Genomic DNA, 18,708 nt, shown 5'->3' with positions numbered 1-18,708 from the left:
AAATATGAAGATTTATCAGCATCAACCTCTGAGACAGAATCCTCTGAACCAGAGGAACCATTATCAGAATCAGAATGATGATGTTCATTTAAAAATTCATCTGAAAAATGAGAAGTTTTAAAAGACCTTTTACGTTTACTAGAAGGAGGAATAACAGACATAGCCTTCTTAATGGATTTAGAAACAAAATCTCTTATGTTAACAGGAACACTCTGAGTATTAGATTTTGACGGAACAGCAACAGGTAATGTAACATTACTAAAGGAAATATTATCTGCATTAACAAGTTTGTCATGACATTCATTACAAACAACAGCTGGAGGAACAGATACCACAAGTTTACAGCAGATACACTTAACTTTGGTAGATCCAGCACCAGGCAGCGTTTTTCCAGAAGTATCTTCTGACTCAGTTTCAATCTGGGACATCTTGCAATATGTAATAGAAAAAACAACATATAAAGCAAAATTTATCAAATTCCTTAAATGACAGTTTCAGGAATGGGAAAAAATGCCAGTGAACAAGCTTCTAGCAACCAGAAGCAATAAATAATGAGACTTAAATAATGAGGAGACAATAGTGACGCCCATATTTTTTAGCGCCAAAAAAGACGCCCACATTATTTGGCGCCTAAATGCTTTTGGTGCCAAAAATGACGCCACACCCGGAACGCCGACACCTTTGGCGCAAAAAAACTTCAAAAATGACGCAACTTCCGGCGACACTTGTGACGCCGGAAACAGAAAAAAAAATTTGCGCCAAAAAAGTCTGCGCCAAGAATGACGCAATAAAATGAAGGATTTTCAGCCCCCGCGAGCCTAACAGCCCACAGGGGAAAAAGTCAAATTTTAAGGTAAGAAAAAAATTGATTTATTCATATGCATTATCCCAAATATGAAACTGACTGTCTGAAATAAGGAACGTTGAACATCCTGAGTCAAGGCAAATAAATGTTTGAATACATATATTTAGAACACATATATTTAGAACTTTATATAAAAGTGCCCAACCATAGCTTAGAGTGTCACAGAAAATAAGACTTACTTACCCCAGGACACTCATCTACATGTAGTAGAAAGCCAAACCAGTACTGAAACGAGAATCAGTAGAGGTAATGGTATATATAAGAGTATATCGTCGATCTGAAAAGCGAGGTAAGAGATGAATCTCTACGACCGATAACAGAGAACCTATGAAATAGACCCCGTAGAAGGAGATCATTGAATTCAAATAGGCAATACTCTCCTCACATCCCTCTGACATTCACTGCACGCTGAGAGGAAAACCGGGCTCCAACCTGATGCGGAGCGCATATCAACGTAGAATCTAGCACAAACTTACTTCACCACCTCCATAGGAGGCAAAGTTTGTAAAAACTGATTTGTGGGTGTGGTGAAGGGTGTATTTATAGGCATTTTGAGGTTTGGGAAACTTTGCCCCTCCTGGTAGGAATGTATATCCCATACGTCACTAGCTCATGGACTCTTGCTAATTACATGAAAGAAATACATTTTAGCTCTGAAAATCCTCCCTGGATGACCCATAGATTATTTAAATCCTGATTGTGTGCCTTAATAATGTCTACACAGAAAATATTTAAATGTTATGTACTATACACATCCGGCTACTCAGCTCATGTAAACCCAAAGCCCTTGGGAAAAGGACAGTCAATTGATGCTGAGATATAATTAAATCTTAATAATCTTATAAAAAACAAAGTGATTTAAGAGATTGTAATTCATTTCCCTTTACATATAGACCTACTTTCTATTTATTGTTTTTTAAAAAAAAAAAAGTGAGCTGGGTTTTATTATGGTAACTGTTTTAAGACTTTTTAATACTCTAGAAGAGTTGAATTTGGTATTCTCAGTAGTAGCTTAGCTGGCAGACTGGTGGCTAGTGGATTGATGGCAGTGATTTCAATAATTCAGTTTATTCAAAAGGAAAGACATTTTACAAGGGATTTGCCTCAGGAATCCATGCAGGCGCCTGTTTTATTTCATATATATTCCAAATACTTTGAAAGCATGTTTCAAGGGAAGCTCAACCTTTTGCTAATAATTTTAGATCCTATAGATAAACTGAGGGCTGTATTACAAAAGTGTGATATAAGAAAAGTGTTGTTAGAAATAAGTAAAACAGAATATTGTGCTGTATAAAAGAATTGGTCGACAGCTGACTGCTGGCATACGTATATGGAGCTGCAGTACACCAGGGATGATGCTGCAGTATTTTGGGGTGTATAGTGAGAGAAGTAATCCTTAAAGACCGTAAGAGGCTGGAATTACGCAAAGAAGGCACTTGTTGATGGAGCTTATACAGGTATTTAAAATGTACTAAAAGAACTGCCATTTGAAAGCAATAAAAGGACACACACAAGTCTGTGGTTTAATATATTTACTAAAATTCAGATGGTTCGTAAGCAACAATGAGAGACACTGAGGAATACTCTATATATACGGAGACAGAAACCGTCCGATAACATGATACCAAGGGACAGACAAAACAATGTGTTTTCTACTCAGTGATAGAGATGGTATCAAGAGCATCCTTAATGGGAGGAAATAGAGTTTGTGACAGATGAGCAGGAAGATTAGGAAAGAACAGAAGAATTAACAGATAAGGAAAGCAGTGAGCTGTAGAGGAGGAGAATTATCATAAACACGAAAAAAATCTTAGTTTTGTTTTTCTTTTTTACAGTTATCAAAATGAGCGGTTTTCTGTAGATTTAGGTATTTACAGTGAGATGTGAGTGAGACATACAGTATATATACAGCCATCATCGGCCTCCTGTACACAATATATACACAGGGTAACATGCGCCCTACATCAAACCAGTACACACACAAAGAAACAAAAACGTCCTATTTATGGAGCGCTCATAAAGAGCACGCGGGGCAATTCAGCTACCAAAAGAGCGACGGTAAACCCATTCTAAGCCAAAGAAGTCTACAAGCTAATAAACCATGCCGAGCAATGCTGGGCACTACTGGCAGATATAAATATACAGAATTCCTTTTGCAAGATTTGACTTTATACACACAGACTCATATACTTCTTAACTCAAAACATACATACAAATCTGGAAATTTCAACTATTCTACATTGGGCAAGCTCATTATAGATTCTGACGGACATCCTGTGGCACACTTATGGGCACAGCATTGTGGCATGGGCAGTCTGTGTGCTAAGAGACAGCACAGAGTCAACAAAGCACTTAAAACAATTTTTTTGTTACGATCATGTTTATAATCCTTGTCACTAAGGTCTTGCTGAAGATTTTATCATAAGATTAACTATATATGTATTTACAAGTTCATTTCTTTCATCACTTTCTGGACCTTAAAAGGGACATGAAACCCAAATTTTTTCTTTTATGATTTAGAAAGAGCATGCGCTTTTAAACAACTTTCTAATTTACTTCTATTATCTATTTTGCTTTATTCTCTTGATATACTGTACTGAAAAGCATATCTAGATATGCTCAGTAGCTGCTGATTGGTTGCTGTACATAGATGCCTCATATGATTGGCTCACCCATGTGCATTGCTATTTCTTCAACAAAGGATATCTAAATAATGAAGCAAACTAGATAATAGAAGTAAATTGGAATGTTGTTTAAAATTGTATTCTCTACTTGAATCATAAAATATTTTTTTGGGGTTTAGTGTCCCTTTAAAGTGTTTGTTTCTCACAACTTTAATTTGTTAAAATTAATTTTAGCCTATGAGTATCAAGACCATCTGCCCCCCTCAGTTTCTTTACAGTGATTGGACAACTATGTGCTATATTTTTGATTCTGTGCACAGTAACTGTATTTAAATGATAAAGCAGTGATGGAGGGAATATACTTCTTCTGCTAAAGCAACACTAATTATCCAGCAGGTATAATCTATAGTTTATTCAGTTTAAAAAAAATACTGTTTTATAGCGCCAACAATGCTGTTAAAAATTGAGTTTTAAAAGGAACTGTGACTGATGTTAAGCTTAGCTGATAAATATCTTTCTTTCATGATGCTGAGAGTCTACAAGCCATAATGTATAGAAATATTCCCCTCCTTACCACTAGGAGGAGAAAAAAAGACACCTTAATACACCAGAGCTTTAAATCCCTCCCACTTCATATGATCCTCAGTCATACAAATAGACAAGTAGCTGATGAAAACAAGAAAAGCAGGACAAAAGTGCAAAACAAGTACTGCTGCCACTTGAACAAAAAAAAGGGCAGGGCTTGTGGACTCTCGCCATCATGAATGAAATGAGTATATCAGGTAAACATCATTTATTTCTTTCTTTCATCAGATGGTGAGAGACCACGAGCCATCACGTGTGGGAATCAATATCCAAGCCGAGACCAATGTAAAGAGGGCGGGGGACAAATCTGCTCTAGATCTGCAAAACAAATCCTGCAAGGCCACACTGGAGCAATCATAATTGCTGAGGCTTGTTCCTGCTCAATTATAGCTATCAACCTAGCATAGCATCACAAATGTAACCTGTAAATCAGGTTCAACGACCAAGGGACAACTAGGGCATCTATCAGACTTGCCTGCCTGAGGGTCCCAAGACCTAGCACAATACTGAGGCAGTTTGTGATTCAACTGGGAGTTCATGAGGTCTATCTTTGGCAGACCCCAACACCTCACAATTTGGTAGAAAATGTCCTAATTCTGAGACCATTCCATTGGGTGAATAGACTGTTGACTTAGAAAATCTGCTTCCCAATTGTCCACACCTTGAATACGGATGGCAGAAATCCAGCATTAGTAGCTTTCTGCCCAACTGATGATGTGGGACTTCCCCGATTGCTAAGGCACTGCAAGTTCCTCCCTGATGATTGATATAAGCCACTGCCGTTACATTGTTTGACTGGAATCAAACAATGTCCCCTGCACTCTCTGGGACCCTCAGACTGCACACAAACTAGCAGACTCTCTGTGGAAATTACAACCCACACTGGATGAAGAAAAGAGACTCCCTGAAATCTGAGGAACTCAACATGATCCCTGTGAATAGGGATTTGCAAATAAGCATCTTTTAGGTCTATGGTAGACATAAACTGACCCTCCTTCACTAAAGGAAGCAAAGTATGAATTGTCTCCATCTTGAAACAGGCGGAAAAGTAAATTTCATTGGTGCTATAAAGAGATTTTAATAAAACCCCTGGTTTAATTCTGAAGTGTGAACTGGAGCAATCACCCTCATTTAGTTCCGAATCTCTTAAACAAGCCAAAAAAACTATGGCCTTTAAAAGATCTTGAGGCATTTGAGACACGCAGAATCTTTTTTGAGGAGGCCTTGAATGAAAACATATTCATCACCCCAGGGAAATGATTTATAATACCCAGGGATGCTGAACAGATTTTACAAGCCATCCAAAAGAGACTCAATCTGCCCCCCCCCCCACCCACCAGAGACATGTTTGGTATGGGGGCCACACTTTCATGCGGTTTTGGGAGCGCTGGGATAGACTTCTTGAAATGTTTGTTTTTGGACAAGAAAAGTTAGACTTCCAGGAGGATGTAGAGTAACTAGAACTCTGAACAGAGGAGGCATCTTCCTGAAACGTAGATTGGCAAAAGGTGCAAAAACACCCTGCAGATTTAGGCTTACCTGTAGATTTCTTATCCTGGGGCAGAAAAGCTCCTTTATTCCCCTGGACTTTGGCAATAATAGTATTCAGTCCAGACCCAAACAGAGATTTATCCTGGAAGGGGAGAGAAGCAGTCTGCATTTAGAAACCATATCAACAGACCAAGGGACACATTTATCAAGCAGTGGATGCCGCTTTCTAAGCCCATCGTTTCAGGTCCGCCTGAAACGGAAGTTAAGAAGCATCGGTCATAAGACCGCTGCGCCTCAACTTCTCCGCTACCTTCTAGGGATAATTGACAACCCCTGTTAGCGGCCGATTAGCCGCCGGTGAGCAGGGGGCGGCATAGCACAAGCATTTCACTAGAAATGCTTGTGCAATGATAAATGTCGACAGCGAATCATGTCTGCTCGACCAATGATAGGAACAGTCTCTCAAATCTATGTATTAACAAAAGGAAGAGAAAACATCGATTTTAATTTGGAAGATGGAACAAAAGGAATCTCTGGCTTCTGTTATTCCTTAGTAATTATTTCAGAAACTGAATAGGGCATAAGAAAAGAGGAAGGCTGCTTTGGAGCTGTCTTAAAAAAAGATCAATCCTCTTAACAGGTTGCTTGTAGCAGGACGTTCCTCTACCTCTAAAGCAATTAAACCTTCCTGCAATAATGTATGTATATGCTCAAGCCTGAAACTATCAGACAAATCATTTGCCACAGCAGCAGGTTCCTGAGACTCAGAGAGACTATCCACAGAAAAAAAAATCCTCAGAGTCAGAAACACCCCTATCATAAATGGGTATCTTACAGTGGCCACTCCTAAGGAAGTCAATGAAGAGCTAAAAGCCAAAGAAAGACCACCTACAAATCATTGCAAGTGTCTGTGCTAATCAGCTAAAGGTTAAAACCTCACTATTACCAAAGTGAATATAATCCTTACGTTTTGGCGAAAGCTCAGACGACCTTTCCTGGGAGCAACTTTATAAGGTATAAACGCTTGCACATTCTGAAGCGCAGAAAAACCCTATTTAGGAACAGCGCATGAGGTGCAAAGCTGAAAAGGGGACACAGCTGAGAATCCTTACAAAGCAAACACAAACTAGAAGGGGTTAAAGTATTAGAGGGTCTCCCGTCTAGATGATCAGCCGGCGGACCAGAGGCCTGAGCTGCACCAGTTTGCTCCATAGTAACATTAAGGAATTAGCTTAAGTATCAGAGATAAACAGAAGCAAACAGGCAGTATACCGCACACAAATGGTTAACCTCGAAGGGGAGAAAAAGGCACAATGTATCACTGATTAACCCTTAAAAGGTAAACAGTAAACATAACCTAAGGAACTGTTCAAATAAGCGCTGAAAAAACGGTAACAGTAATAAGGCTTACATGGCATATAACAAAGCACATAAAGGGTTAAATAAAATTTGAAGCCAAGCTCTGATGATCAGAGTGCATTATCGCTTCCACTTATCCTTAGAACCTTCTGAAAACGCTGAGAATGTTACAGCATGAAAAGGAAAGGATTCTAACACAGAAAAGGTGCACTAAACCCGATAACCCTTAGGGCACCTGTGCTAGAAGCTAAAACCTGAAGGTAACAAACAGAAATTTAGCGCAGGTGAAATAAAACAATGCTGTCCATAGCTCAGGCGCAAATTATTTTTTGATGTTTTTTTTTAAAGTGCCTAAAAGTGCTATAAACTGCTAGTATAAGGTGTACAATATATGTCCCCAGACTATGGGGTAGATTTATTAAGAGGCGAGCGGACATGATTCAACATTTATCATTGCACAAGCATGCTTGTCCAATGCTGCCCCCTGTTCACTGGTCGCCAATCGGCCACTAGCAGGGGCTGTCAATCATCCCGATTGTATTGGATCAGGAAGATTTCAGTCCGTCACCTAAAAGGTGCTTCTTTACTTCCGTTTCTGCTGCTTAATAATAGGACCCCTATGGGTAAATGTTCATATTAATAGCTGGTGGGATATGAAGGTGCAGGTACTTACCTCTCAGCACCTCCAGCTTCCAGTAAACAAGCCCATCCTAAGCAGTGCAAGCACAATGCTGAGGATCTCAATTAGTTACAGCATCTACAAACCAGAGGATCAACATTTCCCCTGGTGGGCTGTGGATCAACAAGAAGCAGCTCACTGTAGACCAGAGGATTGGTGGTCAAGTGCACGTTTTATCTGGGAGGCCTAGGACATTTCTCACTGAGAAAAGACCTTCCAGTGCCTGACTGATAACTCCTTGTCGTCCCCTCTGAACAAAAGGTTACTGTGACGAGGAACTGGAACTCAGATCGGTTAGAGGATCCGACTTCAATGACAAGTAGATCTGCACTTCACTTTCACCTCACTCCTTATCAAGGAGGCAAAAGACGATGACTGAGGATTGTGGGAAGGGGGAGGGATTTAAAGCTCTGGTGTGTTGGGGTGTCTCCTCTTAGTGGTCAGGAGGGGAATATTCCCACACGTACTGACTCATGGACTCTCACCATCTGATGAAAGAAAAAGATTTTAAAACATTGCACTAATTTATTGACTCAAAAGTGACCAAGAAACCATTTAAATACATATTTCAGACCCCTATTATTATTACATCCCCATCCCCTAATTCAGGAACACCTTTCAACGGGTTGGGCTCTCTCCCTCCACTAGGAGATTGATTTATTCTGATATATTATGTTTACAAAGCTTTTCTGTACCCATTATTGCGATATTTAAATACTTTAATAAAAGTGGAGGTTTCAACAGAAAAAGGGTGTTATTTCAAATGACAAAATAAAGCTAAACGAGTGGTGTGTAAACAATTGAATACACTCCAGCACATAAAATGGATCATTGGGACCAAATTAAGGGCTCTTACGCAAACACTGCTCAAAGAAAACTTTTAACGCGAGCGGGTTAATGCTTGTATTACAAGTTGAAAGTAAATTGTGAACTAGCTTCAGGACTTCGGGTATTGCGGCCGTGTTAACTTCTTCTCCCCATAGGCTTCAATGAAGCACGCTGCAAAACCCCCCAAGAAACTAACATTTATTGCTCACTAACCCTTCACTGCGTTAGACCAACTGCGCTATACCCGAAGGTAGTTATGAATATTTTACATTCCAATGTTCTTCACATAGAAGTATTTAAAAGATTAATTTTAGCAGATAGTTTATTTATGTATGTACATGTATTTATATGTGTATATATGCATGTATATACATATAGAAACACATAAATACACACACACACACACACATATATATATATATATATATATATATATATATATATATATATATATATATAACCATACATAAATTTATATTTTATTAATATTTTATATGATTACTTTACACTAGGTCTGCTCGAGCACACCCATATACTTTCAACTTGTAATACTTGCGCAAGTTAGCACAGTTGCGATATTGCTTATAGCGACCCGCACTAACTTTAGCGCCCCACTTGTAATTTAGTCGTTGAACATTTTACAGTACAATGCCCCTCTAAAAGGATATTGCTGAAGAGTGTGTGACTGAAGAAGCAGAAAAATTAGGAAGGATTTTATGTAATTGTTTAATTATTAAACATTTCACGTGGGATTTTGTTTTAAATTTAATGTCCCTTTAAAAGGGACAGGAAAGTGATGAATTAACTTTAAAAGGGATAGACTTCTCCATCATTTTTATTGTTTAAAAAGATAGATAATCACATTATTAACAGTTCCCCAGATTTGCATAACCAACACTGTTATATTAATATAATTTTTACCTCTGTGATTACCTTGTATCCAAATCTCGGCAGACTGCCCCCTTATCTCAGGGCTGTTTTCAGCTTGCATTTTAGCCAATCAGTGCCCTCTCATAAGTAACTCCACAGGAGTGGGCACAGTCTTATCTATATGGCACACATTAACTAACTCTGTCTTGCTTTAGATGTTATAAAGTATATTAATATAACAGTGATGATTATGCAAAACTGGGTAATGGGTAATAAAGGGATTATTTGACTTTTTAAACAATAAACATTTTGGAGTAGACTGTCCCTTTAAACACCTTTATAGGCATATGTCAATTGATATACAACAACTGAATGGAAATGACAAACTCCCTTCAACTCTTCTTTGTCCCCTTAAATAGGTTTACGTTAAATTTTAAGGTATGATCATAATAGGAGATCCTCTTTGGCATGAGGTCCCAAAAGGGCTATAAAAACTATAAATAATACAATTCAGAGAAATATAAATGAAAATCAGGGTAGTCAGTATATGGTTTATGGGAAAGTAAAGGGACAGTCTAGTCAAAATTAAACTTTCATGATTCAGATACGGCATGCAATTCTAAACAACATTGTAATTTACTTTTATTATCAAATTTGCTTTGTTCTCTTGGTATTCTTTGTATTTTGACAGTTTTCTGATAGACACTGCTAGTTCATGTGTACCATATAGATAACATTGTGCTCACTACCGTAGAATTACCTAGGAGTCAGCACTGATTGGCTAAAATGCAAGTCTGTCAAAAGAACTGAAATAAGGGGGCAGTCTGCAGAGGCTTAGATACAAGAAGCGAGACTACATATGCGGCGCAAGCTTTAGCGTAACCGCTGAAACCCACGTCGCCCGTAATTTCCCCTCGCACATCGGGGTATCACATAAACCCTGCCGGCAGTTCATAAAATGCCGTAAGTCATATAAACTAGCGATGTCCAGAAATGAGCGTAAATACAAATTTCTGGAGTCGCCAGTGACTTACGGCACTTTAGAAACTGCCGGCGCCTAAGAAAAAAAAAAAGTCAAATCTCCAGTAAAAGTCTAACCAGCCTCCCAAAATTAAACCCGGCACGTAAAAAACCCTTTATCCGCCATCAAACCCACATCAGAACTAATAATAAAAGTATTAACCCCTAAATTCGCCAACCCCAACATTGCAAACTACCTAATAAATGTAATAACCCCTAATCCGCCATTCACCCACATCGCAAAGTCCCTATTAAAACTATTAACCCCTAATATGCCATTAACCCACATAGCAAAGTACCAATTAAAACAATCAACCCCTAATTCGCCATAAACCCACATTGCAACAAACTTTATAAATCTATTAACCCCAATCCGCCAAATCCACACAACGCAATAATCCTAATAAAACTATTAACCCCTAAACCGCCAAACGCCCACAACGCAAATAACTAATTAAATTACTAAGCCCCCTAACCTAACACCCCCTAAATTAACCCCAAATAACTAAATAAAAAAAAAAAAAAGTTACAAACAATTAAAATAAAAAAACTAACATTACTTAAAAATAAAAAAAATAAAAAATTAAATTAATCTAAGATTACAAATAAAAAATTCTAACATTACATAAAATAAACCAAATTATCAAAAATAAAAAAATTAAACCTAATCCCTATGAAAATAAAAAAGCCCCCCAAAATAAAAACACCCCCTAATCTAATGCTAAATTACCAATAGCCCTTAAAATGGCCTTTTGTAGGGCATTGCCCTAAGTTAAACAAGCTCTTTTACCTTAAAAAATACTAAGTCCCACCTCTATCAGTAAAACCCCCACCCACCAAACCCCCAAAATAAAACAAACCCTAAAATATCCTAAACTACCCATTGCCCTAAAAGGGGTATTTGTATGGGCATTGCCCTTAAAAGGGCATTTAGTTCCTTTTCAAAGGCCCATTAGAACCCTAAACTAAAAAAATCTAAACCCGAAAAAATGTAAAAAAAAACTCAGATAGGTACAAACGGTTCCTTTAGTCCGGTGCGGTCTTCTTCCAAGCAGTGATATCTTCTATCTTCTTCCAGGAACAAGCCAGGGCGGAACTGAAGACCAGTGACCGCAGAACTGAAGACCAGCGACCGCGGAGCCATGGAGTGTGGAGATCATCTTCGTACGATTACCGCTGCATACTGAGGATTGGTACACATTTAAATATGAGGTACCTTGAATTCCTATTGGCAGATTTGAGTCTTCAAATTAAAATCAGCTAATAGGATGAGAGCTACTGAAATCCGATTGGCTTATTTAAACAGCCAATAGGATTTCAGTAGCTCTCATCCTATTGGCTGATTTAATTTTGAAGACTCAAATCAGCCAATATGAATTCAAGGTACCCCATATTTAAAACGCATACCTTGAATTTAATCCTCAGTGTGCGGCGGTGATCGTATGAAGAGGATCTCCAAGCTCCATGGCTCCACTGTCGCCGGTCTTCAGTTCCTCCCTCCGAGCCAGCTTGTTCCTGGAAGAAGATAGAGCCGCTTGGAAGAAGACTTCAGCGCCGGACTTCAGAATCCGTGAGTACCTATCTGGGGGTTAGACTTTTTTTTTTTTTTTAAGATTAGGGTTTTAATGGGCCTTTGAAAAAGAGCTGAATGCCCTTTTAAGGGCAGTAAAAGAGCTAAATGCCCTTTTAAGAGCAGTAAAAGAGCTGAATGCCCTTTTAAGAGCAGTAAAAGAGCTGAATGCCCTTTTAAGGGCAATGCCCATACAAATGCTCCTTTAGGGGCAATGGGTAAAATATTTTTTAGTGTTATTTTATTATTATTTTGGGGGTTTGGTGGGCGGGGGGGGTTTTACTGTTAGAGGGGGGGAGTTAATATTTAATTAAAGGTACAAAAAGGTCCTTTTAAGGGCTATTGGTAGTCTAGCATTAGATTAGGGGGTGTTTTTATTTTCATATGGATTAGGTTTATTTTTTCTATTTTTGATCATTTGGTTTATTATTTTATGTAATGTTAGAATTTTTTTAATTTTAGATTAAGTTAATCTTAGGTTTATTTTTAAGTAATGTTAGCTTTTTTATTTTAATTGTTTGTAACTTGGTATTTTTTAATTTAGGTAATTGGGGTTAATTTAGGGGGTGTTGGGCTAGGTAAATTAATTAGTTATTTGTGTGGGTTTGGCGGTTTAGGGGTTAATAGGTTAATTAGGTTTATTGCATTGCTGCGGGGTAGCGGTTTAGGGGTTTATAGTTTAAATAGGTAGTTTGCGATATGGGTGAATTGCGGATTAGGGGTTAATAGTTTATCAAAGTATATTGCGCTGTGGTGTGATGGCGGTTCAGAGGTTAATTAGATGTTTTGCAATATGGGGGTTGGCAGATTGGGGGTTAATATAGTAAGTTAATTAGTTATTGCGGCGGGGGGGATGACGGTTGACAGATAGACCGCTCTTTGCTGCGCCTGCCTATGTGTGGCGAGATGAAATGGAGTAAAATTTCTCTATTTTCGCTGCATAAGTCCTTGCGCTGAATATGTGATATCAATTTGCGACGTGGTTCTATGTTAGCTTATGGGAGTAAAAATTGCGGGCAAAGGGTGAAATATACAAGCCGCATTTTTATGTGGCTCTGTAAATGTGATACTAAAACTAATATAACTGTTGGTTATGCAAAACTGGGGAATGGGTAATAAAGGGATTATCTATCTTTTTAAACAATAAAAATTGGGGAGTAGACTGTCCCTTCGTATTCAGCATGTGTGTATATATATATTATAATAATACTGTTATAAGATGCCAAAAGGATTGCTTAATTTTAAATATATAGTTACGTTTCTGCACCATTTCCCTATTATAAACACGTTTGTGTACCAGTGCCCTCAGGCGTACCCAGTGTCATCTGAAGGACAAACATGATTTCCTTATCCCTGGTAGCCAAAAAACAGCTAAAGGGAACTTTTAGTGTGAAACTGACCAGCTCTATTTACAGTTAGAATATTCCTAATTATAAATGAACGCCATTTTGTCACTGTGTTTAACTCTACGCTTTATACATGTACAGTGACGCACCCAGATGACCAGGACATGCACCCATATCCCATATTACTGACCATGTACTGCTCATAGACAGCACAGGGAACACATTGTATGCACAAATGTAACCGTTTGTTAGACCCTTTGGAGGGGGGGGGCCTGACAAAATAAAAAGAGATACTTGTAGCTAGAATGTTCTTTTAAAGGTGGAACTAAAGTTTTATCGGGTGCTGAAAACAACTGGACAGAATAAAGATGGTCTTGTGCAATTGTTGGTTATAATGTGCTTCCATGTCAAACACTGTTAATGTGTGTAATATGTAGTATGTGCTGTTGTGTTTGTTGCATGTAAATGTGAAACATGTTGTATGTACTATTGTATGTGTGTATACATCTAAGTGTGATATGTTACATGTAGTGTTGCACGTGCGTATGCTTGTATATGATATGGTGTATGTGCTGTTACATGTATGTGTTTTCATGTGATATATTGTATGTACTGTGTGTGTGTATATATCTAAGTGTGATATGTTACATGTAGTGTTGCATGTGTGTATGCTTGTATATGATATGGTGTATGTGCTGTTACATGTATGTGTTTTCATGTGATATATTGTATGTACTGTGTGTGTGTATATATCTAAGTGTGATATGTTACATGTAGTGTTGCATGTGTGTATGCTTGTATATGATATGGTGTATGTGCTGTTACGCACGCAGTACATACAACATATCACATGAAAACACATACATGTGTGTCTCATATTTTGTATACACTGATGCACGTGTTTATTTGTACGTGTGATATTGTATTTACTGTTACATTTGCTGTGCAGTTAAGAATGTGTGACATTTGGTATGTTGTGTGTGTGTAACAAATAAACCTATTTCAACCTGAAATCCTCCAAAATACAGCATTTTCACTATACTAAAAGGGACGGTAACACCTTGTAGCTACAAAACATTTCCATTGTGCTGCTATAGAAGAACATATCAACCAAGTCTTAAAGGGACATGAAACCCAAAATGTTTTTTCCATGTTTCAGCTAGAACATACAATTTTAAAGAACTGCTGCTTAATAGATTGGGTGGCATAGATATGCGGCCACCAATCAACAGCTCACTCCCAGTAGTGCATTGCTGCTCCACCTAGGTATGCTATTCAACAAAGCAAATTTAATTATAGAAGTAAATAGGAAAGTTCTTTAAAATTGATAGTCACTGTCATAAAGTTAGTATAAAATGCATTTGTTTGCCATTGTTATCAGTTAAAGACAATAACGGACAAATATGTAGCAGGGTTATAGCCTTGAGAAGTCAATTCAAGATGTGAGAATTTGAAATTGCTCAATTTTCAAAGCTAAATTACATGAAATGGAAGCAAAATAAATAAATAATGTAAATAAATAACGAAAGTATAGACATTTTTTCCCCCCATTATGCATAGCTGAACATTTTATATAAAACAATCAAGATGTTTTCTGTCCCTTTAAAGAATACTTGGTAGGAAACAAACATACACTATGTATACTCAACCCCATTCTAACAAGGTGTCCCTATAATGCATTATCTACTTCTTGTGCTATTTTCACCAGCATGGTGGGGTTTTTTTTTTTTAATTACGCAAGCTGTGAATTCCAACACCTGTGCAGAATAGCGCTAAGTGGGAACACATAGTCTGTATAGCAAATAAAGTATGGATTTGTTTTCCTTAAAATTCCCTTCAAAATGTTAAAAAGATTAAAAGCCCACTACAATAAATATTAACGTTTGCAAAAGGTATGCCTGATACAAATCTCTGCCTCTAAAGCCTGTCCTGACACCCCCATACAGCACAAAGCCCCCCAACGCTCTACCATTCTTTTGGTGTCAACTCTCATCCCATCCTAATACTGTCATATTCTTCCTGGCTCACCAATTCTCACAGTTGCTCCATCTCTTTACAGGTTTTAATTAAAGGCTCCTAAAAAATTAAAACAAATAAAAATGTAGTAAAAACATCCTTCACACATCTAGTGTCACAAAAAGAAACCACTAATTGCACCTGACCAGACAGCCTCCCCATTAACCATTCCCCTGCCAGCGGCCCTGCTCACCATTCAGGGTGTAATAAGCAATAAAGGAAGATAGAGGATTTGTATTCTTTAACCACTACAAACCCTTTACAGGTTGGCTTAAGGATGTTCGTTAAGTCTTAACTGCGACATCTGCCAGTTCACACCACGTCAAATTTTGGCAGTCGCACTAATAAGCCTTTCAAAATAAGATCACCCAGAAAGTGAAATGAGTCCTTACAGGGTTATTTCTGGAGTGTCATGTGAACTCATACTGCCTTGTATATTTAATACTATAGATCAGGTAATGGTAGGAGCAGTTCTGTATGCACCCTGTATCTCAATCCCCAAAATACATGTTGGGTTATCCTGGAGAATAGGATTTCCTTGCAATGTACACAAACACATCAACAAAGATTATAATGGCTGTCCCCCTCCAGGAAAGACAGTCACCATGGCTGTGATGGAACCATCCCTTGGACAGTAGAATTCGGCAGGACCGTGGTTACAGAGGTTGCGGCATCTGCTAATGGGCAGACTTGACAGGTCCCTAAGGGAGAGAAAAGTGATGTAATTTAGTTATGTTGTTGTCTCACCAGACTCTAATAAATAAGTTATAGCAACAGCAGAGCAAGGGTGTATCAAAAAGAGGGAGAGAGAAAGAAGACGAACATATCCCAAAGCCCAGCAATGCTTTGATCAGTGTATTAACAGTGCAACTATGCCAAAGAACCAAGAGGAAAAGGGTAACTAGGCTCTTGCCTTAACAGTGGTCACCGGAGTAGCGCCCCCTCAGCGAGCCCCGTGGGCGCCGACATAGCGTGTGTGTGCATGTGGCCGGTCAGCTGTGCCAGGGTTTTGCAGTGTACGCTGCACAACTTGCAGAGGAAGCTGTCTGCCCGCGGGCACACCAGGCCGTGGTGCTTCACCGAGTGGACCCGCAGATATGCGGCTGTGGCAAAACCTGCACGGGGGGGAGAAGCACATGCCACTTTAAGGCCAGGGTAGGAGGCACCACGCCCTGATCAGCACGTGACCCTCCTTGCACTGCACCCACCCAAGCAGACCCCTCGCTCTTAAAGGGACATTGTAGTCAACTTTAAAAAAAAAAAAAACTATCATCCTGAATAGACAAATCTTGCAAAGGTGTGCGTCTCTCCACCAATAAATGCAGAGGCGGTTGTTCTTATCAGCCAGTGAGGACTAGTATGAAGTTCAAAACCAATAATGCAGTATTTGTTTTGGTTTAAATTTAAACAGCTTTAACATAACTCCCCCCCCCCAAAAAAAAAATAAAGATGTATTTTTTACATAAAAGCACTATGATAGAATTATTTTGAGTACAATGTCCCTTTAAGGAAAGGACCAATAAAACATGCACTAAACCCATGTAATCTAAGCCTCATCTAGCCCTCCCTTAAAGGGACATTAAGATCGTCATAATTCTATCATTCAAATAAAAAAAACTATTTTAACATTAAAAAAAAATGTTCTTGTTAAACCAGGAGGTGCACAGTTGGTCCATGGGATTAAAGTTTACTAGCTCTAACAGCGTTATTGGTTGACGGTGACATGCCCCATAAACATAAGAACAGAAATGTTTCTTTTTCAGCATAACACCCACCTTTTTTATAAAAAGTAAAAATAATAAAATGATATATATATTTATATATATATATATATATATATATATATACACACACACACACATATATATATATATATATACACACACATACACATATATACATAACTTTGAAGAAAACAATGACTTTAATGTCCCTTTAAATGATTTTCATATTAAACAGCTACGTATGTGTGTAATTAGGTTTACCCATCTTTAAATACTCTACACACATCCATCTATAGATAATCACATTCACTCAATATACTGCATTAAAAGGACACCAAACGCTAAATAAAAGCTAGACAGAATTCTGTATTCAAAGCAGAAGAACAGAAGAAGATAATAATATACAGATATATTAAAAAAAAAAAGATATGTACTTGTTAAAATATTGTAAAAAATAAATGTAAAATATAAGTGTCTGTAAAGCAATAGGAGCTGCCATGCTATTATGATTATGTGTGCAATATATATATATATATATATATATATATATATATATATCAATATATCATAGGGATGGTTTCCGGCATCTAAATTTATAGTCTGACTCCTCGATTTTGAAAAAATATTTGTTAAGCCCAATGTAGACGTACGTTTTTACAATTATGGGCTAGATTACGAGAATCACACGTGCAAGAGATGTCGGGTTTTCTCTGCTTTTTGCACACGGCGGAAATGGCGCTCGCATTACAAGTTGAAAGTAAACACATTCGCAATTAAGATTTACACTCGTCGGGTTAGCTCGACTTCAGAGCTCGCATAAAGGGTAGGGGAAGAAAATTACACTAAACACAACATAAATACATGTAAAAGTACAGTTACACACATTAACACTATCTGATAAAAATTTGCTAAAAAAAAAGTTAGAAAAAAAGGGCTGCAAAAAGGACTTTACCACACGTGTGTGTATATAAATATTTATATACATATTTCTATTTATACATATACCTGTATAGAGTATGTATTGTACATTAACAGTATCACATATATACAGAAATATATATTTAATAAAAAGTACATTATTTTGTATAAGAAGAACATAGGAATGTAAAATATGTGTAACGCACATCGGGGGAAGCGATTTAGGTCTAGCACGGTTAGGTTCGAACACAAAGAATTGCTAACTTCAGTGTGCTTTATTGAAAGGTTAAATATAAAATATTCAAAAATAATAATTATTTAAAATTAGTATACATACAGTAAAAAAATGATATATATATTATGGGTTATTTTGAATTGTTTACAGTATCTATAATAATTTAAAATAATTTTTAAAACTATTTTTTAATAGCTTATATTCAGTATTTCAATAACTTGCACTGAAGATAGCAATTCTTCATGTGTGCTTACCCAACCGCATTAGTCCTGAGTTGCAAACCCCGATGCGCATTACGCATATTTTACATTCCTATGTTCTTCACATGGAAAATAATGTTTCTGTATAAATCTGATACTGTTCATGTAAAATAAATATCTATACCTATATATCTATAGAAACATAACATACAGGTATAGGTATATATAGAATTATGTATTTACAATAAAAAGTACATCGTTTGTATTTGAAGGACATTGGAATGTGAAATAGTTTTAGCGCACTTAAATAAACGAGATCAGGTTAGCGCGTGAGTATGGGTGGGGTTTTTTTCAGTTAGCACACTCCCTTGAAGTCTA

General features: G+C 37.5%; 1 protein-coding gene across 2 annotated transcripts in view; it reads right to left on the bottom strand.

Moving 5' to 3' along the window:
- Nucleotides 1–11,916: 11,916 nt before the first annotated feature.
- MAZ (MYC associated zinc finger protein) overlaps nucleotides 11,917–18,708 on the bottom strand; it is a 46,075-nt gene continuing 39,283 nt past the window's right edge. The window contains exon 5 of one of the 2 annotated variants that reach the window (XM_053695209.1): nucleotides 11,917–15,954. In XM_053695209.1, the coding sequence (XP_053551184.1) occupies nucleotides 15,854–15,954 (101 nt within the window). In that variant the 3' untranslated portion in view covers nucleotides 11,917–15,853. Of the gene's footprint in view, nucleotides 15,955–16,177; nucleotides 16,369–18,708 lie in introns of those variants that run through there. The other variant, XM_053695208.1, reaches the window with a different exon arrangement.

Source organism: Bombina bombina, chromosome 11 (assembly GCF_027579735.1).
Source record: "Bombina bombina isolate aBomBom1 chromosome 11, aBomBom1.pri, whole genome shotgun sequence".
Taxonomy (NCBI): Eukaryota; Metazoa; Chordata; class Amphibia; order Anura; family Bombinatoridae; genus Bombina; species Bombina bombina.
Note: the sequence above shows the minus strand (reverse complement) of the source record. Positions and strands in the feature narration are given on the sequence as shown.